The 23,582-nt window shown below is 55.5% G+C and overlaps 2 protein-coding genes across 2 annotated transcripts; both read left to right on the top strand.

Annotated features, from left to right (window-relative positions):
* The first annotated feature begins 3,683 nt into the window (after positions 1-3,683).
* On the top strand, positions 3,684-6,138 carry RPL18A (ribosomal protein L18a). The gene is made up of 5 exons (XM_084760637.1): positions 3,684-3,840; positions 5,214-5,393; positions 5,477-5,606; positions 5,811-5,920; positions 6,011-6,138. The coding sequence occupies exons 1-5, from the start codon at positions 3,823-3,825 to the stop codon at positions 6,101-6,103; spliced, it is 531 nt and encodes a 176-aa protein (XP_084616763.1). The 5' UTR covers positions 3,684-3,822; the 3' UTR covers positions 6,104-6,138.
* Positions 6,139-8,447: 2,309 nt separating this feature from the next.
* SLC5A5 (solute carrier family 5 member 5) lies at positions 8,448-19,634 on the top strand. Its single transcript, XM_084760421.1, has 15 exons — positions 8,448-8,881; positions 9,438-9,503; positions 9,781-9,832; positions 9,937-10,004; positions 11,098-11,252; positions 11,683-11,823; positions 11,914-12,043; positions 12,387-12,475; positions 12,691-12,803; positions 12,878-12,948; positions 13,261-13,347; positions 13,425-13,606; positions 16,055-16,179; positions 17,412-17,527; positions 18,505-19,634. Exons 1-15 carry the CDS (start codon positions 8,525-8,527, stop codon positions 18,607-18,609), a joined length of 1,857 nt encoding a protein of 618 aa, XP_084616547.1. The 5' UTR covers positions 8,448-8,524; the 3' UTR covers positions 18,610-19,634.
* Positions 19,635-23,582: the final 3,948 nt, after the last annotated feature.

Below are 23,582 nucleotides of genomic sequence, written 5' to 3' on the forward strand. Positions count from 1 at the left end.
GTTAGGGTCGTGTGCCACCACACCTGGCTAAAGTTTCTTATCTATTTATTTATTATTTGTAAATACAGGAGTGCTTTGCCTGCATGTACACCTGCAGGCCAGAAGAGGGCATCAATCCCTTCATAGATAGACGGTTGTGAACCACCAATCGGTTGCTGCGAATTGAACTCAGGACATCTGGAAGAGCAACCAGTGTACTTAACCTCTAAGCCATCTCAGCAGCCCCTAAATATTTTTAAGAAAATATTTTAATATCTGGGCATGGCAGTGCACATCTTTGATCCCAGCACTCAGAAGGCAGAGACAGGTGGATCTCTGAGAGTTCGAGGCCAGCCTGGTCTACAGAGTGAGTCCAGGACAGTTAAGGCTACAGAAAGAAACCCTTTCTAGAAAACCAAAACAAAACAAACAAAAATATGTAAAGATATGTAAATACAAGCTATAAAGGTCTAAGAACATGTTTTATGATCTCAGAATGTAAAAATCTAAGTTATGAGGATTTAAAAATGACTTAAGGCACAGAAATGCTGAGACAGAATGATGGGAAATCGTTTCCGATCTCTTTCCCTCTCTATACTGTTATTATACTAAGACTTCAGAAGTTCATAATTTGGGTCTGGAGAGGTGTCTTGAAAAAAGACAAAAATAGGCAGGCAGTGGTGGGGTAGGCGGTGGTGGCGCTCGCCTTTAATCCCAACACTCAGGAGGCAGAAGTAGGTGGATCTCCATGAGTTCAAGGCCAGCCTGGTCTACAGAATGAGTCCAGGACAGCCGGAGCTGTTACACAGAGAAACCCTGTCTTGAAAAACAAAAGAAAAAGAAAAAGAAAAAACAAAACAAAACAAATAAACAGAAATATTATAAGATTCTACTTCTGTATTAATCCCAGGCATGCAGCTACTTCGCAGCAGCCGACTATGGTTTGCCTGGGGCGGTTTTGCCAGCTGCAGATTGTTTCTACGAGTGTGTGATGTTCGGAGTTCTGGGGACTTTTCAGAGAGTATATAAACGCTAGTGCCCCGAGAGGTGGGGTTGCTGGTTGGTTGCAGTTTGTTAAGGAGCCATGTGCAAAGAAGAATCAAATACAGGAAGAAATTAGATTTCCTGATAGCGAGGCTCAAACTTGCTCCAAGGAACGCAATCCCCCAAGTCGGTGGGAAGTGGTCTAATGATAAGATGCTCCCAGCCAGGCGTGGTGGCGCACGCCTTTAATCCCAGCACTTGGGAGGCAGAGGCAGGTGGATCACTGTGAGTTCGAGGCCAGCCTGGTCTACAAAGCGAGTCCAGGACAGCTGAGGCTACACAGAGAAACCCTGTCTTGAAACCCCTCCCAAAAAAGGTGCTCCTTTCCTGACCCCCGAATTTATTCAGGGATCTCTTTTCCTGTCCATCCTTTTTTCTCCCCTGTCCAGTGTTGGGGGTTGAAAGGATGGAAGAAAGAAGAACCCACAAAGTAGCGAAGACCAGCGCACTCCTCTCCTCTGACTACTCAGACCATGGCCTGGAAGTTTCAAATACATACCCAAGGCGACATTTTCCCCGGAACTCCTTGACTTTACCTCTGCTCTGAGTCTATTTCACTTCAAATCAACTGCAGAGTGCAGCAGCGACTCACCGTGGCCAGGCGTGGCCAGGCGCTCCCTGGAATGTGTGTTATAGAGCCCGGAGGGGTCGCCCCACGTGGCCTGGACAGCAAGGTTAACAGCCTGCTTTCCTAGACTTGGCCAATAGCTCAACCTCCTCGGTCTCAAGTGGGTGCTCCAAGCAGTAACCTAAAGGCCCCTGGGGCTCTGAGGGCTGGCTGCAGAATCCTGCAAGGCGCAGGGACTGGAGTGAACCCAGCGGGGACACCTCTGCCTGATGACCTAGGGATCAAAGTGGGGTGCCTGAGATCCCAGATTAACAGGCTGTACTCACTGTACAAGGACAGAGGCAGAGGGGACAGGCCAGTCAGCAGCCTTCAAGTCCAGAATACTGACACCTGTGGTCACAGGAATGTGTGACAAACTCACACCAACAGGGGGCCCAGCTGGAGAGGGGGGTCCATGAAGGCTGGAGCCTGTCTGTCACCACTCAGGAGAAGTCAAAGGGTCACCTGCCAAACATGGTAGAACTACAGCACCCTGTCCCGTCTCCAGCTGTGGCCTTGTAGACGGGAACTCACACCAAGGCCCTGCTCAAGGCCAGTATATGACGCCACCTCCTTCCTCCCGCTCCTGTCTCTCTACTCCCTCTGGTGCTCTCTCAGGGTACAGCTTGCACCCCAGGATCTGTCCTGCGTCTTACAGAATGTCTACTTCAGCACAGCGTGATGTTCATATGCTGTTTAGTTCGCGATGTGTGCCTGCCGGGGAGCGGGGTGGGGCTCGGGATGGGAGTTGTAAAATGGCCTCCTGCCTCAGTTTCCCGTTTGTAAGACCTCAGGCATGCACCACCACGTCCGATTTCTAGATCTTACAACTATCCTGTGGACCGAGGAGTGTCAGTATGGCTGGGGAAACTGAGGCCCCACACCTTTCTGTGCCTGTGCTCTATGGGAGTGGGGGACCTAGCAGCGCAGAGACCAGGTAAGCCACCCCCCCACCCTGGCTGCTGAGGCAGAGGGAGGCGCGCGCCACCTAGAGGCCGCTAGCGGAGACACTGTGAATAAAGCGGCCGCTTTCCGGCAAGTAAGGGACCCTGGTCAGGAAAAGGACAAAGTTGAGAAGACAGTGGACACAATTGTGATTCGATCCTATGAAAAGAGCTGCTTACGAGGGCCGGCGGGTGGCACACTCCTGCATTTTAACAATCAGGAACATGAGGCAGGAGAATTACAGTGAGTTACAGGCTAATTTGGGAACATGAATCCTGTCTTAACAAAAAGTAAGAGAAGGACGGGCGGTGGTTACCAAGAAGAGACTTGATACCCTATGAGCATATACAGGGGGAGGAGGTCCCCTTCAGTCACAGTCATAGGGGAGGGGAGTAAGGGGAAAACGGGAGGGAGGGAGGAATGGAAGGATACAAGGGATGGGATAATCATCGAGATGTAATAAGAATAAATTAATAAAATAAAATTTAAAAATTAAAAAAAAAAAAAAAAAAGGACGGGCGTGGTGGCGCACGCCTTTAATCCCAGCACTCGGGAGGCAGAGGCAGGAGGATCGCTGTGAGTTCGAGGCCAGCCGGGTCTACAAAGCGAACAGCCAGGGCTACACAGAGACACCCTGTCTTGAAAAAACCGGGGAGCGGGGGGAGGAAGATAGATGGGGCTGAAGGAAAAAAGCAGCAACTAAGCGCACTGACCAGGGTCCGATTACCCGGCAGGCACAGCGCCGCTCGCGCCCATCTAACCCCACGGGACCCGGCGCCCTCTTCCGGCCTCCGTAAGCACAAGATGTACACGCAGGCAAAACACGCACTCGCCTAAAATAAGAACTAATACAACAATTTCCGAAAAAGATGGGTAGAAAACAAATGATAGAGAGAGAAAGAAAAAGAAGAAAAGAAGGAAGAAAGAACGCGGGACTCGAATTAGAGCCCTCATAGCCCCTACATTCCCAGCACCCCCCGCGCGGAGACGCAGGGTCATGACCCCGGAGGAACTTGTAAGCGCCCGTCGCGCTCCCTCATGGGAATTGTAGTCTGACCGGGAGGGGCGTCAGGGCGCTACCTACTGATCTGCAGCCAATACAGCCAATAACAACTCAGAGCGCTGGTGTACGTGTCCAATGGACGCACGGCGTCGGGGGGCGGGACTTCCGTCAGCGTGCATGGTGAGAGCCTGCGCGGAGAGCCACACTTCCTTTTGTGAGTGGCGGCGAAGCAGGACGGACCGCCATGAAGGCGTCGGGCACGGTAAGGCGGCCGCGGTGCGGCCGGGGCGCGGCGGAGGGGGGACGGGGCCCTGCGGGCTGTCTGCGTGTGCCGGGATGGCGGCGTGTGCGGCGGCCGGGGCGCGCTCACCGCCCGCGGGCAGCTCTCCGCGCGCGCAGGGCCTCCGGGATGGCCAGCATGGCGGCCGCCGCGTGCATCCCGGGCAGCCCAGGCAGGAGCTTCCCCGACCGATCACGGTCCTCCTGCCCGAGAGAGGGAAGACATTCCCCGAGGACGTGCCGCACGCAGTGCAGGCAGCTCCTGGCAAGCTGGGGCAGGAGGATTATCGCGAGTTCTAGCAGTGTAGAAAAAGGCGCTGTGTCCAGGAACAGGAGAAATACGGCCTGGAGAGATCAGGAGCGTGAGGCAGCCCCCCCCCAATTCGAAGCTACCCTGGGGTACCCTGGAAGCGGAGGCGGACCTGTGCCTCGGTGTAGAGAGCATTGGCAAGCACGAGCTGCGCCCTGTTCCCAGCACCGAACGCCTGGAGCTTGACGCAGAGACATAACCCGTCGCTTGTCATCCTCAGCCTCCTCCAAATTGGAGGACAGGCCCGGCTGCCAGACGCTTAGGAAGGACAGAAAAACAAACTGTAAACTGAGGTGTAGCATCTCAGGCTAGCCCCGTGGGCGGGATTGCTGCCCAGGCTGCTTGTCTGTTGGAGGCACCAGAGCAGGGCCGCCGTCCTCAGAAGCCATTATCCTTGTCGCCTCCCCCCAAAGACAGGGTTTCCCTGCGCCCTGAAACTCTACGGTCGGCTACTCCTCTTCTTCTTCTTCTTCTTCTTCTTCTTCTTCTTCTTCTTCTTCTTCTTCTTCTTCTTCTTCTTTTCTTCTTCTTTTCTTTTCTTCTTCTTCTTTTCTTCTTCTCTTCTTCTTCTCTTCTTCTTCTCTTCTTCTTCTCTTCTTCTTTTCTTCTTTTCTTCTTCTTCTTCTTCTTTTCTTCTTCTTCTTCTTCTTCTTTTTTTTTTTTTTTTCGAGACAAAGTCTCTCTGTGTTAGCCTTGGCTGTCCTGGACTCACATTGTAGACCAGGCTGGCCTCGAACTCACAGCGATCCACCTGCCTCTGCCCCCCGAGTGCTGGGATTAAAGGCGTGCGCCACCACGCCCGGCTTTAAAGGCATGTGCCGGCACAGCCTGCAGTTTTCGGGGAGGGTAGTGTCCTGTCTCCCCCCCGCCCCCCCCCCATGTGAACTAGGTTGTGGAGCTGGGGAAACCGAGGCAGCTCCACAGCAGGGCAGGTGAATTCTGAAGTGGCTGCCATGGGTGAGGTGAGGGTGGCCGCTTGGGAGTGGTGATGAGCCCCAGACAGTTCCCTCCCCCAGCGACCGCCTCTCCCTGACATGCCTTTTCAGCTTCGGGAGTACAAGGTGGTGGGGCGCTGCCTGCCCACCCCGAAATGCCATACGCCACCACTGTACCGAATGCGCATCTTTGCGCCCAACCATGTGGTGGCCAAGTCCCGCTTCTGGTACTTCGTGTCGCAGCTGAAAAAGATGAAGAAGTCGTCCGGGGAGATAGTGTACTGCGGGCAGGTACGGCCTGGGGCCCCACGGGACAGTCCCTGGGCACCATGGAGCTAGGACAGCACACCTCACGGCCTCCCTATGACCCACAGGTGTTTGAAAAGTCCCCGCTCCGTGTAAAGAACTTCGGCATCTGGCTGCGCTACGACTCCCGCAGTGGCACGCACAACATGTACCGGGAGTACCGGGACCTGACCACCGCTGGCGCCGTCACCCAGTGCTGTGAGTCTGCAGCCCTTGGCCCACCTCTGGCACCCATCCCAAGAACTGCCGCTGCCTGTAGCGGCTGTTCAGCAGTGGTGCCCACAGCAAAGGGGCTTCGTCGCCTTTGGGGGGCTGTGCAGTGCCCCCCAGAGTGAATCAGAAGGTTCTACACTTCTGAGGGCGCTCTGTGTGGCTGGGGTTGACCTTTTTCTCTTTCCACAGACCGCGACATGGGTGCCCGGCACCGTGCCCGCGCGCACTCCATCCAGATCATGAAGGTGGAGGAGATTGCAGCTGGCAAGTGCCGCCGGCCTGCCGTCAAGCAGTTCCACGTGAGTGGCCCGTGTGGGGGCTGACGCAGGCCTGCGGGGGGTGGTTGCGCATGGATGGTCCCTGGACATTCATCCCTCTTCTCCCCACAGGACTCCAAGATCAAGTTCCCGCTGCCCCACCGCGTGCTGCGGCGCCAGCACAAGCCGCGCTTCACCACCAAGAGGCCCAACACCTTCTTCTAGACCCAGAGACGCACTGAATAAAACGCTAGCGCGCCTCCTGCTTGTGTGCTTGTGTCCCTGAGTAGCTCCCTGGTGGCTACACGCTGGCCTCTTCTATGGTTGTCCGCCCTGTGTGTGACACTGAGGTTGCTGGCTGTGCCGCTGGCTCAGGCCTGAGAATTCCAGGCATGAACATAATCCGAGTCCAGGGCCTGGTTGAGCCCTTTATCCTGCTGGCCCTAAGCCTCTTCTGGGTGGGAGGAGACCAGCCAAGCCCAGGGGGGTCCTTGAGCCTTCAGGCTTTACACAGGAGTGTGCTAGGGAGCCGGGAGTGTCGGGGGTGGATCTTGGAGTGTAAGGTGTGGCGGGTTAGTGTCAGCCATAGCACCATCTGGGGACACCCCGCTGGCTGCTGTCCTGGAATCTGCCAGTCTCATGGAGGAGGGCTGCTATGGAAGCCAGTCAGGACAGTGCTGAGCTTCCAGACAGCCGTGGTTGCTAGCTCTGGGGAAGGTGGTCTGCCCGCATACGAACCCTTTTGATCCCACCACTGCAGATGGGTCTCCTGAGTTCAGGCCATCCAGTGGCAGCTACTGTGAGACACTATCAGAAAATAAAGTTGTGTGTGTACAGGAGACCAGGAGAGGGCTTCTGGTACCCTGGGCCTGCACTGCGAGTGCTGGGGACCCTTCTGAGAGCTGCTTGTCTTTTTTGGTCATGGCCCCATTCCTTAACCTCCAAAAATTTTTTAGCTGTATTCTCTTGCCCCTGTCTAGTAGTGACTGATTCTGATGTGACTGCCCCGCCCCCCAAACTCTGAGGCAGTAGGTTCCCTGTGGACAAGGTGAGGGTGGGTGCAGTGGTCTGAGTTCCACTTGGAGCTTGGACCCTGAGGAAACCTGCTGAGATGCTCTGGTGAAGGACCCGGCTTGGTCCGCAGCACCTGCGTTAGGCCCACATCTGTAGCTCCTGCCTCAGGGCTCTCAATGCCTCTGGTTTCTGCAGGCGCCTGCATCCACATCAGTGAGTACAGCAAGCAGTGGTGCACACCTGCAGTCCAGCATGCCCAGGCACACATGCGCCTGGCTACTGAGCTGCCCAGTTCAGCCAAGGCTGCACAACCAGCCCCAACTACCTGGTCCTGGAATGCTGGGCGCAGGACTTGGCTGCTCCTCACTGGGCATGACTGCAAGTGTGGAGCACAAGCGGCAGGTCGGCTGCAGCCTTCCACTTCCCTCCTGTGCCAGGCTGCTCCTTCTGCTCCCCGTGGCGCCGGGAGCCTCGTGCCCATCCCATCTCTTGTACCCGTTCTGAAGCATTTCACAAACCTGCAAGCTCTCCGTTCGAGCTCCCGCCACCAGGCCCATGCCCTGGGCCCCCTGCTGTGGTGGTTTTCATGCTGGTCTAGAGCCTATGAGGCCACTAGAGGGCGCGAGCTTCAGGTTTGCGGGCCAGGCCCGCAAACCGGGGGCTCTACCACGAATCAACCATGGATACCCCAGAACTACTTCACCAGGGGAGGGTCCCCCGGTGACACTTCTGCACCGCCCCAGGCCCCGGTCAAGTCCTGGGTCCCTTGAAAGCCACTACCAGCAAACTCGTGTTCTGGACCCAGTTCTTCAAAGTACTAGCACTTGGGAGAAAACGAGTGAAAGCTTGTAGGCAGGGGGGCCACATTTGTCATCCCAGCATTAGGGAAGCTGAGGCAGGAGGATTGCTACAGCTTCGAAGCCAGCCTGTGGGGAGGGAAGGGGAGGAGGGCCAGGCCAGGTGTGGTGCAGTGTCCCTGTCCCTGCCGGGTAGGCCCAGGCAAGGTCAGGACTCCCTGGCATCCTGAGCTGCACACGATAGGTCCAGATTGCCCTTGTACAGATGGGGAAACTGAGTCCTAAACAAAAGGAAGAAATTCTTCAAGTGGTGGTAGATGTCTCCCAGCGGGTTAGCTGGAGGGCAAGGTTGGACAGTTCCCTCTCCCACACAGGGAGAGAGGTAGACGCCCGTTACGGGAGGGGAGCGGGTCCCTCACTTTTCCTTACGGATCCCGGAAGGCCCCCCCCCAAAGTGAACCCCAATGCTAGGTTCTTCGTAGCTCCGGTACCAAGGCCTTGCAGAATGTGTCAGCGCGGGTCTGAACCCTCCGTGGTCCTCCCCGTCTGTCCATAACCCTACACGGGACAAGCCCTGGATGTGGGCGAAAATGTCTGGAGACCCGAGCGTCGCCCCGCCGCCCGCACCTCTGCAGGCCGGCTCGCCCCAGGACATAAAGGGTGCGGGTCGCGCCCGCCTCCCAGACGGGGGGGCGGAGCCGCACTGACCCGGGAGCCCAATAAATCCGCCCCGCGCAGAGCGAGGGGACCGACGGCCCTTCAGGTACACGCACTGCGACGCTCAGAGGGTCCCCGACGTCCTCCGCATCCTCCCCGCGCCGAGTCACCTGTCTCCATGGATGGCGCGGAGGCCAGGGCGCGCGCCAGCTTCGGTGCCTGGGACTACGGCGTGTTCGCGACCATGCTGCTCGTGTCCACGGGCATCGGGCTGTGGGTCGGCCTGGCCCGCGGCGGCCAGCGCAGCGCCGACGACTTCTTCACTGGGGGCCGGCGGCTGGCAGCTGTGCCAGTGGGGCTGTCGCTGGCCGCCAGCTTCATGTCCGCTGTGCAGGTGCTCGGGGTCCCCGCTGAGGCAGCGCGCTATGGCCTCAAATTCCTGTGGATGTGCGCGGGCCAGCTGCTCAACTCGCTGCTCACCGCCTTTCTCTTCTTGCCGATCTTCTACCGCCTGGGCCTCACCAGCACCTACCAGGTAGGGGACCGGTCCCGCTGGAATATTCCGGGAAGAAGCCGCGGGCACCAGTCACAGCCAGGAAGGAGGAAGCGAGACTCCGGGTCCCGCAGCTTGGAGCAGCCTCGGGTCGGTGGCCTCACGCTGACACCTGTCCCCGTGTGCGCCCCGACTAACCAACCACCCACTCTCACCCGCACACGGTTCAAACGTCTGCAGCAAGGCGCAGGGCCCCGCAGGATTTCCCAACCATTCAACGACTGTAGTGAAAACGGGATGGTTTTAGTCTCAGCGCTAGGGAGGTTGAGGCAGGAGGATTGCCAGGAGATCCAGGCCAGCTTGGACTCACTAGAGAGAGCCCAATCTCAAGTCTGTGGGTACAACTGGGCACCCCGCAACCGTCCAACAAGGGTAGTGACAGTTTGAAGGAACATGCCAGACAACTCAGTGCTAGCGGGTCCCAAAGCCGGCTTGGCCTACAGAGAGACCCTGACTCTGTTAGCGCAGTTAGGCACCCGGGAAAGGTGGCTGAGGCGTCATTTGTCCGGTGACATCTAGTCCTTCGCTCCCTCTGCAGTACCTAGAGCTGCGCTTCAGCCGAGCGGTGCGGCTCTGCGGGACGCTGCAATACCTGGTGGCCACGGTAAGCGAGCTGCCTGCCCAACCACACCCATACCAGCCGCGCTCACGGCCCGCCCCAACCTGACTTCACGCCACACCCCAATCCTGCCAGACCCCGCTCGGCTTCCCGTGGGTCCTACCGGGACCACGCCCACACCTCGGCGCTCGTCCTGCAGTCCAGCTCTACCCAAATCCCACCTAAAATCGCCCTCTTGTATCCTGGCTCCGCCCCTTTTCTGTGTGGCCCGCCCTCTTCCTTTTGGCCCCGCCCCTGTGCTCACGGCCCTCCCCACCCACAGATGCTGTACACAGGCATCGTGATCTACGCTCCTGCTCTCATCCTGAACCAAGGTCTGACTGGCGTGTAGGGGAGGGGCCGGGAACACAGGAGCCCAGGCTATACCCCAAGTGAACAGGCAGGGTGAGGGAGGCCTGACAGGAGGTGTGTTTTGCAGTGACCGGGTTGGACATCTGGGCGTCACTTCTGTCCACGGGAATCATCTGCACCTTGTACACCACCGTGGTGAGTGGGTGGTGGCCACTGACGCACGGGAGACCCCGGGCGGGCAGCACCATTCCAGCTTCCCGGCTCCCGAGGTAGGGACTGCGGACGGGCCAGCGTCAGGTGTGGCTGGATCCAGCATCCTGGCCTGCCGGGCTTTGCCTTCCCAAGATATCAGCAAGCCTGTGCCGTTCCTGGCTCCTACCCAGCGGCTAACTGGTTTCAGCTGGAGCTGGCTGAGACTCTGCCCTGCCTTTTCCTTTTTTTTTTTTTTTTTTTTTTTTTTTTTTTTTGAGACAGGGTTTCTCTGTGTAGCCTTGGCTGTCCTGGACTCACTTTGTAGACCAGGCTGGCCTCGAACTTACATTGATCCGCCTGCCTCTGCCTCCCAAGTGCTGGGATTAAAGACATGCGCCACCTCGCCCAGTTTATGCCCGCTTTTTTCTCCTGGTCCCATGATTGGCTGTGCCACCTGAGGGGCTGGCGTGTTGCTGTTCCTGGCACTGCGGGCTCAGCTTTCTGTGAATGGCAGGAAAAGGTGGGGAGAACTCACGACATGTGAAAACTAGACATAGCTGCCGGCTCCAGTCACAGCAGCGCTGGGGAGGCCTAGGCTGGAGGCTTGTTAGTTCTAAGCCAGCCTGGGCTACACAGGGCAAATAATAAATAAAAAAGATCATAATAGATGTTGGCATGTTTGCCGGCCAGGGCCAGCTCACCCTTTTCTTTCTTTCTTTTTTTTTTCTTTTTTTAATATTTTATTTATTTTTAATTTATGCGCATTGGTGTGAGGGTGTCAGGTCTTAGAGTTAAACACAGTTGTGAGCTGCCATGTGGGTGCTGGGAATTGAACCCGGGTCCTTTAGGAAGAACAGGCAGTGCTCTTAACCACTGAGCCATCGCTCCAGCCCCAGCCCACCCTTTTCATCTGTTATCTCGCTTAGCCCTGCATCCAAGCATGGGAAGGTACCCTAACCTTATTTTACAGGGGAAGCCAGGCTGGGTGAGCTGGGGCAGGTCTTCCGTCTCCAACACACACCCCCGCTGCCCCGCCCCCACCCCCCGCTCAGCCCCGTCCCAGCAGCCCTGTGACTGTGTCTCCTTTCCCACACAGGGTGGTATGAAGGCTGTGGTCTGGACCGATGTGTTCCAGGTTGTGGTGATGCTCCTCGGCTTCTGGGTGATCCTGGCCCGAGGCGCCATGCTCATGGGAGGGCCCGGGAACGTGCTCAGTCTCGCTCAGAACCATTCCCGGATCAACCTGATGGAGTGAGAGACGGGGCCTCGCTCTGCAGCCCAGGCTAGCCCCATATCTGGCCCTCAGCCTCCCCGGCATTGTGGTGATGGGATGGTAGCTTTTGAGTCCTCACACGCAGGTGTCTCAGAGGGGGACAAAACTCTACATAGAGGCGCACGCCTTTAATCCCAGCACTGGAGAGGCAGAAGCAGGCAGATAGTAGTGAGTTCAAGGCCAGCCTGGACTACAAAGTGAGTCTAGGACAGCCAGGGCTACACAGAGAAACCCTGTCTCGAAAAACCAAAACCAAACCAAACCAAAAAAAACCCCTCTACATAGAAAACTCCTACTTATATGTCAAAACCCACTGCAAATGTCCCCTTAGAATCTAGAATCACCATGGATGGTCTGGGGAGGGTGACAGCCTCACACGGTTGCTAACCTGCCTCTTTCCCTACCCAGCTTTGACCCTGATCCTCGGAGACGCTACACCTTGTGGACTTTCATAGTAGGTGGCACAATGGTGTGGCTCTCCATGTATGGTGTGAACCAAGCCCAGGTACAGCGCTATGTGGCCTGCCACACGGAGAGGAAGGCCAAGCTGTGAGTATGCAGGTGAGGGACCCACGCAGAGGCTTCCGGGACAAGGCTGGCGCCTTTCCACACACTCCTAAGGCCACCTCATCCCCCCAGGGCCCTGCTTGTCAACCAGCTGGGCCTCTTCCTGATTGTGGCCAGTGCAGCTTGCTGTGGCATCATCATGTTTGCCTACTACAAAGACTGTGACCCCCTCCTCACAGGCCGCATCTCAGCCCCAGACCAGGTGAGCTCACCAGATCAAGCCCTCCCTCTTATAGAAGGCACAGCCCCTGCAAACATCCTGAGGACAGGCTGGGAGGATGGGGCGGTGATTGGTGGGGAGCGTTGGGTGGGGAGCCATAGTGGGGGGGTGTGAACAGGCAAGAGGGACATTTGTACTATGGGTCACAAAAATACCCCTGACGACATTAAGGAGAGATGAAACCTCAGGCCACCATGACAGGACTCTTCCTGTTGAGGGGGTGAGGGGTTGTGTAGCCGAGGGCCACCTGCCCAATACACCAAAAACAAAAACAAAAAAAAAAGAAAAAAGAAAGCAGCACCCTCATCCCTCGTGTCTCCCGCAGTACATGCCGCTGCTCGTGTTGGACATTTTTGAGGACCTCCCCGGAGTCCCCGGGCTCTTTCTGGCCTGTGCCTACAGTGGAACCCTCAGGTGAGCACCCTGCTCCCCGCCAGCCCCCCTGTCCCCCACCTGCAGCTCAGCCCCCAGGGGCTCTGCTCTTTACTGACTGGCCATGACCCCCTGAGAGGATGCCACGTTTTGGCCGCGCTCATCAGTTATGAGGGGTGGCGCCGGGCAGAGGGCGTGCGCTTCCGCCGCCTGAGCTGTGCCCTGAAGCTCTACACCCGTTTCTCCCCAACGCAAAGCACCGCGTCCACCAGCATCAACGCCATGGCAGCCGTCACCGTGGAAGACCTCGTCAAGCCAAGGATGCCTCACCTGGCACCTCGAAAGCTAGTTTTCATCTCTAAAGGGCTCTGTAAGTTTGGGACATTGGGGTTTGGCACCAGGGTGGTACCCAACACTGACTGTGCCACGCCCAACCCCCCACAGCATTCATCTATGGCTCAGCCTGCCTCACCGTGGCTGCTCTGTCCTCCCTGCTGGGAGGCGGTGTGCTCCAGGTGAGACTCCCAACCCTGCCCTGCACCCTGAAAATCAGTCCCAGCCTCCCGGAGATGCTCGGGCCACTGGGGACATTGGTGGTGGGGGACTTGCCGCCGAGTCCGGCAGAGGAGGGGTTCAAAGCCAGCCTTAGCTACGTACATAGAGAGATCAAGGGCGCACTGTCTCTGTCTATCATCAGCCTTGGGGAAGAAACAGAATTGAGGAAATTGGGCACAGAGCAGTCTCAAGGGCAGTAGTGGGATTTCATAGGGTAAATTGAGTCCCTAAAGGTGCTGGCTAAGCCCAACCCTTCCCCACCTGCCTCGCAGGGCTCCTTCACCGTGATGGGCGTCATTAGTGGACCTCTGCTAGGAGCCTTCACGCTGGGCGTGCTGCTCCCAGCCTGCAACACGCCGGTGAGTGCTGAGGGCGGTGGGTGGCCTGTGGGTGGCCAGTGAGGAGACCCCGCCCCTCACTGTGACTCCGCCCCCAGGGAGTCCTCTCCGGACTGGCAGCGGGCTTGGCTGTATCCCTGTGGGTGGCCGTGGGTGCCACACTGTACCCGCCTGGAGAGCAGACCATGGGGGTGCTGCCTACCTCAGCCTTCGGCTGCACCAACGCCTCGGTCCTCCTGGGCCCATCCGGAGTCACCAATGCCTCCAGCGGGGTCCCCAGGTGAGCAGCCTGAGTTCAGGGTTCGGGTGTAATGTCAGGGTGTTAACCGGAAGGGACTGGGAGCCAGTAAAAGAGAATTCCTAGGGGACAAAAAACACAGTCTGTGCAAAGGCCACGTTCAAGTTCAGAGCTTACGGAGAGTAGAAAGGCCAAAGGCAGAGGAATTGACTTACTTTTGCTTTTATTTATTTATTTAGTACTTTGAGATAGAATCTCATGTAGCCCAGGCTGGCCCCAGAACTCTCTATGTAGCCAAAGAGGACCCTGAACAAACTGCTGATCCTCCTGCCTGTACCTGCTGCCAGCTGGGATGACAGATGTGCTCCAACATGTCCCCATCTCGCCCTCTCTCTCTCTCTCTCTCTCTCTCTCTCTCTCTCTCTCTCTCTCTCTCTCTCTCTCTCTCTCTCACCCCCCCCCCCCCGTTTTGTTTTTTGAGACAGGCTTTCTCTGTGCAGCCCTGCTTGTTCTGGAACTCGTTTTATAGACTAGGCTGGCTTCGAACTCACACAGATCTGTCTTTTTAAATTATTTTATTTTTATTGGGGATGTAATTCACATGCTACACAACTAACCATAAAAACTTAGGTGTAGGGCTGGAGAGATGGGTCAGTGGTTGGGGGCACTGACTGTTCTTCCGGAGGACCCGAGTTCACTTCCCAGCACCCACATGGCAGCTCACAACTGTCTGTAACTCTAACATCTGACACCCACAGACATACAATGCACATTAAAAAAATTATTAAAAAAGCCCAATAACTTGGGGCTTGGAGAGATGGCTCAGAGGTTAAGAGCACTGCCTGCTCTTCCAAAGGTCCTGAGTTCAATTCCCAGCAACCACATGGTGGCTCACAACCATCTATAATGAGATCTGGTGCCCTCTTCTGACATGCACACACACATGGGGGCAGAATTCTGTATAAATAATAAATAAATAACATCTTTAAAACAACAACAACAACAACAACTTAGGTGTAGCTGGGTATAGAGGCACACACCTGTCTTCCCAGCACCTTAGAGACGGAGGCAGCAAGCAAAACCGTAGACTGCATTTGGCTACAGAGTAAATTTGAAGACAATTTAGGCTACATTAATAAATTCCTTGTTGTTGTTGTTGTTATTTTTAACTCTCTCAGCTTCTGGGAGGACCCATGTTCTAAGTACCCACCTCTACTGGGTGCTTTCTGTGAACAGAAATCTTAGACTATGCTTTGGGTCGCGCCTTGTTTCGAAAGTACATCCATGTTTGTCTGCGATTGAAGGACACACCATTGCTCCTTTGCTTTTCATGGCTGAGTAATACTCCATTGAATGGACATACCGCTTGTGTGTAACTGCTCATCGGTTGATGGACATGTGGGTGGTATCCCAGTTGGAGCTGTTGTGAGCAGAATCTCAATAAACAGCTTTGTGCGCAAGGCCGAGTGTGTGCAGGCACAAGGCCGAGTGTGTGCAGGCACAAGGCCGAGTGTGTGCAGGCACAAGGCCGAGTGTGTGCAGGCACAAGGCCGAGTGTGTGCAGGCGCAAGGCCGAGTGTGTGCAGGCGCAAGGCCCGAGTGTGTGCAGGCGCAAGGCCCGAGTGTGTGCAGGCGCAAGGCCGAGTGTGTGCAGGCGCAAGGCCGAGTGTGTGCAGGCACAAGGCCGAGTGTGTGCAGGCACAAGGCCCGAGTGTGTGCAGGCACAAGGCCGAGTGTGTGCAGGCACAAGGCCGAGTGTGTGCAGGCACAAGGCCCGAGTGTGTGCAGGCGCAAGGCCGAGTGTGTGCAGGCACAAGGCCGAGTGTGTGCAGGCGCAAGGCCGAGTGTGTGCAGGCACAAGGCCCGAGTGTGTGCAGGCACAAGGCCGAGTGTGTGCAGGCACAAGGCCCGAGTGTGTGCAGGCGCAAGGCCGAGTGTGTGCAGGCACAAGGCCGAGTGTGTGCAGGCACAAGGCCGAGTGTGTGCAGGCTTCTCGTCCTAGCACTCAGGAGCCTAGGACTTCAAGGCATTCCTGGCAACTTAGCTATACCTGTCCCAAAAAGAGGCCTGTGCTGGGATGTGGCTCGGTGGTTGAACACTTTCCCAGCAGGGGAGACCTCCTGGGATCCTTCTAGAAAGAGGAGGAAATACTAAAACAAAGCTCCATGCTCTTCTGAGACTCTCTGACGAGGTCCCACTGACATTTTTTCTGAGCATGCCTCTGCTGCAGAGGGCGCATCCAGGCCCCTCTTCCTCGTGCGCAGCCATGGAGGCCGTGACCAGGTTTCTTTCTAAGCATTCAGGTGAATTTAATTGCAGTAAATATAGGCAGCCAGGGTGGGCGGAATGAGCTGGCTACTGCACACCGCTGAGGCATGGCCGAAGCAGGGCCCATCTGACACAGTCGATGGGTGGACAGGTGACGGGGGTGGGGGTGGGGGTGGGGGTGGGGGGCAGGAAGGCATCTCACGCCCTCCTCTCCCGCCCCAGCTCTGAAATGGACGAGGGCCGCCCTGCGCTCGCTGACACCTTCTACGCCATTTCCTATCTGTATTACGGGGCTCTGGGGACGCTGACCACTGTGCTTTGCGGCGCTCTTATCAGCTATCTAACCGGTAAGTGCGGGGGGGGGGCGGTCTTCCTTGGGGTCCGCCTTTAGTCCTCCTGCCTCCACCTCCACACACCCCCCCCGACTCGCCAAAGGGGGAGCTGGAAGAGGCTCCCCTTGGCCTGTGAGCTGGCACAGTCGAGTCATCCTCGAGGCGCCCGAGTTTCACAAGGCCGGTTCTGTCTTTTGCAGATTTGGGAACTGGAGGCAGGTAGGTTTGTTCTTTAGGAGAGGCGGTGCTGCAGCCTGAGGGGGTGGGGGGTGGGGGGGCAGGCACGTGGGGTGCTGTCCGCTGTCCTGAAGCAGAAGTTCAGCCTGTGGAGGCTCCAGGGCTCTAGGAAGCCCCGTGGCTTGTGTTTAATAAGATGGAGGTCTCACTCTGTAGCACAGGCTGACCCTCAAATTCATGAAGATTCTCCTGCCTCAACTTTACAAGGGCTTTGGTGGCACGTGGGCATCACCACACTCAACAGATGCTAAACTTCTCTTTCAGTCATGTATTTCCACTTGAAACAGGATCTCACGTAGCCCAGGCTGGCCTCGAACTCCTTACGTAGCTGAGGCAGACCTTGGACTTGGGATCCCCCGCTTAACTGCCCCTGGGTGTATCTCCGCTCTCCACTTGGCTTATGTGGTGTTGGGGGCGGAAGTAAGGGTGCCATACAAAGCACGCTCTCTACCCCCAAGCCAGAGCCCTTCGAAAACCAACCCACAGCCCAGCCTGGCTTGCTCCTCTGATCTAGCGACTTGACATTAGGGTTGAAACAGTGAGTGAAAGCCGGGTATGGTGGTGCACGCCTTTAATCCCAGCACTTGGGAGGTAGAGGCAGGCAGATCGCTGTGAGTTCGAGGCCAGCCTGGTCTACAAAGCAAGTCCAGGACAGCCAAGGCTAAACAGAGAGACCCTGTCTCAAAAAAAAAAAAAAAAAAAAAAGAAAGAAAGAAAGAAAGAAAAGAAACAGTGAGTGGGCAGAACGCTGGACATTCCAGCCAGATGAGGTGCCAACCCGTGATGCCAACACTCAGGAGGCAGAGGCAGTAGGATTGCTGGAAGGTCCAGGACAGATTGGGCTATAGCTGGAGACCCTGTCTCAAAAGAGAAAAATAAACAAAAACTAAAACCAACTCGACTCCTCACGCGGCGGGTAAAGCAACTCAGGAGGACTGGGTGGGCAGCCATGGCTGGCATCAGGGCTGGGAGGGCACCCAACCCGAGTCCCCGTCTTTCCTGTCTCTCAGGCCCCACCAAACGTAGCTCTCTGGGCCCCGGACTGCTGTGGTGGGACCTCGCTCGGCAGACAGCATCTGTGGCCCCAAAGGAGGACGCCATCACCCTGGAGGACAGCCTGATGAAGGTCAGATCCAGCTGGGGTCACCGGGCGCCAAGGCTGTGGGACCTGGCGGGTGTGGCCTCGGGGGCCGGCAGATTCCTCTCCATGGTTGAAGCTGTCCCTTTCCCAGGGGCCAGCACACATGAGCACTGTTTATTTTTATCTTCTCTGTTTTTTTAAACAAGTATTTCCTGCCTGTGGCGGGGGAAACTGGTTTCCCCTCGAAAGAGACACTTACGAATATTCTGAAGATAATGTTACTTAATTCAGAATTACATAAGGAGCTGGGGCGGGTGGGGGTGGGGGGTGGGGCTGGGCTGGGTACTGCAGAGCCTATGACCTGAAAGTGGGAAACCCTATCACCTCGGGTCTCTTGACACAAAGAAAGGGTGACACAAAGAAAGAAGAGGCTTTCCAGCGTGTGACACAAAAGTCAGGAATGTGGCATGCGGGGCCAGGAGTTTGAGGCCAACCTGAGCTATGAACAGGCCTGAAGGCTGCCTGGGCCCCAGGAGAGCCTGTTTCAAGCAACAGTAAGGGGGATGGAGGCACCGCTGTGCCCGCAGTGAACCCGGTCCGGTCCCAGCACCACATGGTGTGCACAACTGTCACACTCCAGTTCCCCGGAATCTGAGGCACCAAGCACCTGGTTGCACACGCAGGCAAATCAGGCTCTTAACATAAAAATAAAATGAACCTGGGCGTAGGCAGGTGGTGATCCCGGCACTGAGGCAGGAGGATCACTGCCAGTTTGAGGCTACACTGGGATACAAATTGAGACCCAGTCTCAAAAAAAAAAAAAAAAAAAAGAACGAAACAGAGCTGGGACAGGAGTGCGTGCGCAGCCCCGGGGAGGTGATGCAGAGGATGACCAGGCTACCAGGCTAGCCTGGGCAGTGGCTGAGCTGGTGGAAGGGTGCTGGGCCACCCTGCACGTAGCCGAGCTAGTCCTCAGGGACCAACTCTGGACCGGGTATGTGATGTTCTCCCCTTTCTCCCAGGGTCCGGAAGACATCCCTGCTGCGACCAAGAAGCCCCTTGGCCTCCGGCCAGGCGACGAGGCCCACCCGCTGTCCCCGGGGTGCGATCTCGAGACCAACCTCTGAGGGCGGTGCCCCAGACGACCAATCGCAGGCCGCGGGCCAGCAGCTTCCTCCCTGGTTGGCTGGACACGAGTGCGAAACAAGCTTGACTGACACAGGCCCCGCCCCTGCCGTCCCTGCGTTTCCCACCCGCACCCAAACTAGGAGGGGATGGTTTTCCGTCCACGTCCACGAAGGGAAACCTGCGGGACCTTATAGAGCTGCGGTTGGCGACTGAGAACCGTGAGGTTTTCCCCATTTAACAGGCAGAGGAACCGAGGGCCGTCACCCCAGCACGAAGGAGGTGGAGACAGGAGGCTCGGGACTTCAAGGTCAATCTCCGCAATGTAGTGTATTTGAGGCCAACCTGGGCTACAGTAGACCCTGTGCCAAAACACACAAATATTGGTAATCTGGGCTGGCAGCGTGGCTCGGCGATAAAGGGCTTGCCAGGCACACAGTCACCCCCACCAACACGAAAGAATTTTAAAAAATAGTACAAGGGACCTAGACACAGGGGAAACCAAGGCAGAGGGAGAAATGGGGTGACTGCAGGACACAGAGCCCCAGGGATTGCTGGAGCTTCCGGGAAGTGATTCTCCGAGCCCTCACTGGACGAGGTGATTCCTTGAGTTTGGATTTGCGGTTTTCAGACCATCGGGGAATATGGTTCTTTTACAATCAGCCACCTGGCCTCTGCTAATTCACTGCGGCTTTCAGGAGGCCGGGTAGACAGCACTTCCCCGCTCTGCTCCTTCACACCCTGGCTTTGTGTGTGCTAGGCATCCGCTCTACCACTGCACTACACACCCAGACATCCATTTCTACTTTTCTTTTTCTTTTAGACACAGGGTCTTAAGGCAGTCTGGCTGCTGTCTAGCTTTCTCCCCAAGCTTTTGTGTATATCAACAGTTCGTTCTTTTTCACTGCCAAGTAGTATTCCATTGCAAGGACACGCCACAATGTCCTTTCCCAGTAGGTGGATTGCTAGATTGCTTTCAGCTTTTGAGTACAACAAATAAAACTGCTGTGTGTGTGTTCACGTGCAATAGGGTATGGCCTAATCAGTTGGCTGTCCGTGTTCCATGAACCCATAGATGGAAAATATTTGAAAAAGAATTATTTTCTTATTGAAGATTTATGGCCTTAGTTCAGACTGATGGGTCCCTAGACAAATAGTATAAGAAAATTCTACAGAGAGATGCATCTACCCTGTTACAGACGCTCCAGGAGCAGGCCAGGTGCAGTGGCCTCAGAAAGTTGAGACAGGGGGATGCTAGGAGTTCCAGACTCATCCAGGCTATGGAGTGTTCTCCTGTCTGAAACAACAGGACAACAAACGAATACGTGGACAGCTGGGGTCGTGACCTGGAGACTTTGCTGAGTGTGCCAGAGGCTCTGTCCTCACACAGTACAAACAGAGAAGTCTAGAACACCAGTGGCTCTGTGCAAACACAGTATGATGTGTGGGGTCCTGGAAGCCACGCCCCTGCATGCCACGCCCCCATATGCCACGCCCCCCGTATGCCACCACACTTCCATTTCTCTTGGGGAATTCATTTCTTGGGTGATGGAGACCTGGCTGGCTCCTATGGCCACAGCATGTTTAATTTAGGGGTCAGGACTGTTACAAATTTGTATGTAGCCCAGGCTGGCCTCCCACTTGCTCTATAGCTCAGAATGACCTTGAATGCCTGATCCTCCTGCCTCTGCATCCCCAGTGCTCAGTTTGTCAAGCAAGAAGCTTGGGAACCCTCCCGTGCCCTCTCCTCCTGCAACCCACCTACCCTTATTTTTAAATTAATCAATTAATATTTAATGGGTTTTTTTGGGGTTTTTTTTTGTTTGTTTGTTTGTTTGGAGACAGAGTTTCTCAGAGTAACTCTGCCTGTCCTGGACCTCCATCTATAGACCAGGCTGGCCTTGAACTCAGAGATCTACCTGCCTCTGCCTTCCAAGTGCTAGGATTAAAGGCGTGTGCCACCACGCCCGGCCCTTATTTTCTTTTTTTAAGGTCGATGCCTTGTATGTGTTTGTTTGCAGATGCACATCACTGCAGGGCATGTGGAAGCCAAGGACAGCTTGCTGGAGTTGGTTCTTTTTTGTTTGTTTGTTTGTTTGTTTTTTGTTTTTTGAGACAGGGTTTCTCTGTGTAGCCTTGGCTGTCCTGGACTCACTTTGTAGACCAGGCTGGCCTCGAACTCACAGTGATCCGCCTGCCTCTGCCTCCGGTGCTGAGATTAAAGGCCAGCGACACCACGCTCCAGGAGTTGTTTCTTTTTTTTCCACTGAGACTGGAGGATCAATCTCACGCTCTCAGGCTTGGCAGCAACTCCTTTACCTACTGAGCTGTCTCTCCTGTCCCTCTTTTCTGTTTCACTCTGGCCTCTATTCTTTTTTCATATCTCAACAGCAAACATCTCCGCAGCAGCGTTAGAGGCCAGGCAGGGAGGCGCAGCGCAGCCTCACCCACAATCATGAGGTGCTGCCCTGGCTCGGAGCAGCCCGATTTCCCCGGTTCCTCACTTAGCACAAAGGCTGTCGCATGTTATCAGCTCCTCCGTGTGCTCTGCTCTTTGGGAACTTTTCTTCCTCTTGTGTTTGAATGTTCCAGGCCCTCTGGTCCCTGGGGTGAAAGCGCTTCGAGCCCTCAGTATGGCGCCTTTCACAGAGCAGCTGACTTCAGTCTCCCAGTATTGTTTTTAGCATTTTTGCACGCACAGGCCCCCGACTGTTCTCCCCAGCTCTAGCCTCGGGGGCTGTGAGCAGGAATTTTAGAAGCTCCACCTGCTGAGTCACCCAAGACTCTCCAGCCCCTCTCTAAGAGCAGCCTGCTGCCCTCCCCTACAAAGCACGGCGCCCCCTCCCCCCCCCCCCCCCCCCCCCCGCTAATCCTCCCGAGGCGCCAGGTGCGACCTCCCCAACAGGGCCAATGGCTGTGTCCAGCTCCCTGCCGATCTCGGCATCCAAGGCTCAGGAGAACATTCCTGTTGGCTCTGGGGCAGCAGGGGTCCTGTCAGGAAGCCAGGAGGAGCAGAGCCCGCACCAGGCAGGAAACAGTTAAGTTCCTTTGGCTGAGTCAGCGTAAGGCTTGGCTGGCTCCAGGGACACCTGCCCTGAAGAACCCAAGGAGCACTCCGCTGGGGTGGGACACACCCATCATCCTAGCACTCGGGAGGTGGAGGTGGGAGGGCCTGTAGCCCGAGGTGTCATCCTTGGCTTCAGGGTGAGTACAGAGCCAGCCTGGACTACCTGAGCCTGCCCCAAGCCCCCAAAGAGTAGAGCCACCACGAACAAAGTCAGCCTTCAAGGCCTGCCCACAGCGCAAGAAGAATTGGGGGGGCCTCCCTCAGACCTAGGGCTCCTCAGATGCAGCGCCCAGCACACCACATCACCGGCTAAAACAGAACCCCAGCGCTGCAGCCTCCTCCTCGGGTCGCACCTCTCCACACTGTGTTCTCGCCATGACCTGGCCGGCCAATGGGCTCCACTGCAGGGGCTCGAGTGCAGTTGCCCTAGCAACACAGCAGATTCTACACAATGCTTTTCTGAAAGAAGTCCTGCAGCTTGGCTCGGCTGTAGAGCACTTGCCGGTCTTGTGTGCGGAGCTGACACTGCGGTAGGGTCTGAGTCTTGCCCGGGGTGCAGCTCCAGACAAGCCTCAGCCGCCAGAGGCTGACAAACAAGCCGGGAGTGAGAGAGAATGCGAGAGGAGGGCAGTAGGTGGCTGTGTGAGCTCAGCACCCACTGAACTCCCCACGACTGAGATGGCACTCCGGGGAGGTCAGCAGGGGACCCCAGGCAGCTGCTGAGGAGACAGGACGAACAAACAAGGCCTGAGGGCCGACAGGAGCTAGTTAGAGTGGGGCTTAAGAGGGTGTCAGCCTGGCGCCTGAAGGCCCGACCCCCCTCAGCCCCAAGCCAGTGATGGACACGGCGTCACTGAGTTGATATTTTTTTGGTTTCATCCAACATGGGTTGTGAGCCCAGGGTTTTGGAACTTTTAATAAACTTCAAGAACAATCCCAGCATTTCTTCTGTAATAAAAACAAAAGGGCAGGGCTGGAGAGATGGCTCAGTGGTTAAGAGCACCGCCTGCTCTTCCAAAGGACCCGGTTTCAATTCCCAGCACCCACATGACAGCTCACAACTGTCTGTAACTCCAAGATCTGACACCCTCACACCAACGCACATAAATCAAAATTAAATAAAATATTTAAAAAAAAAAAAGTCAGGCAGTGGTGGCGCACACCTTTAATCCCAGCACTCAGAAGGCAGAGGCAGGCCTGGTCTAAAAGTGAGTCCAGGACAGCCAGGGCTACACAGAGAAACCCTGTCTTGGAAAAAAAAAAGGAAACAAAACAAAACAAAACAAAACAGAACACTTATGAAGCAATCAGGAAAACCATTTATAAAAGTTATATTTACAGTGTTTAGCTTACTGGTATTTGGCAAACTTGAAGAAAACATCTCGTTCACCTATCTTGCTGAGTCTAAAGTTCTGAACCTAAATCAGTCGCTCTCATATCTCATCTCTATCAACTTAAAAACATCTATCTAGGCCTAAAAACATCTTTTTTTTTCCTGCATTACAACAAACCAGTTCCTAAAAGCAACTTAAGTCCTAAACAACTAAGCTTAATAGTAAAACTGTAACCACCTAGTTTTCAACTCCATCAAAGACTTGAGAAGGAATAAAACTGTTACCTCAGTAAGCAGGAAGTACAGGCAAGCAGCTTCCAAGAAAAATAAAAAAGAGACAGTTTGCCCCCTGGACAGTCACCCAATATCTCTCTATAATGTTGGGGCATCATTTTCAGCCTTCTGGCTCAGTATATCTGATAGGTTTAATTCCAAAGCAGGAACTATTGAGGATTTGCTTACCCTGTTTTATCAGAGTTCGGCTCTCAACAGCTACCACACACAACATACAACACACAAGATACGGCCTCATAGTTAAGAAGCTAAGTGCTAAGGAGGCCACACACATGTATTGT

The sequence above is a fragment of the Acomys minous genome, assembly GCF_964271855.1.
Source record: "Acomys minous genome assembly, chromosome: 15".
In the NCBI taxonomy this organism is placed as follows: Eukaryota; Metazoa; Chordata; class Mammalia; order Rodentia; family Muridae; genus Acomys; species Acomys minous.

Excerpts from the sequence above, each read along its gene's own strand:
- SLC5A5 (XM_084760421.1), top strand. The coding sequence starts at position 8,525 with ATGGATGGCGCGGAGGCCAGGGCGCGCGCCAGCTTCGGTGCCTGGGAC. Across the intron at positions 11,824-11,913 it reads ACGGAGAGGAAGGCCAAGCT|GGCCCTGCTTGTCAACCAGC; the intron begins GTGAGTATGCAG and ends TCATCCCCCCAG. Across the intron at positions 12,949-13,260 it reads TGGGAGGCGGTGTGCTCCAG|GGCTCCTTCACCGTGATGGG; the intron begins GTGAGACTCCCA and ends CCTGCCTCGCAG.
- RPL18A (XM_084760637.1), top strand. Across the intron at positions 5,607-5,810 it reads TGGCGCCGTCACCCAGTGCT|ACCGCGACATGGGTGCCCGG; the intron begins GTGAGTCTGCAG and ends CTCTTTCCACAG. Across the intron at positions 5,921-6,010 it reads CTGCCGTCAAGCAGTTCCAC|GACTCCAAGATCAAGTTCCC; the intron begins GTGAGTGGCCCG and ends TTCTCCCCACAG.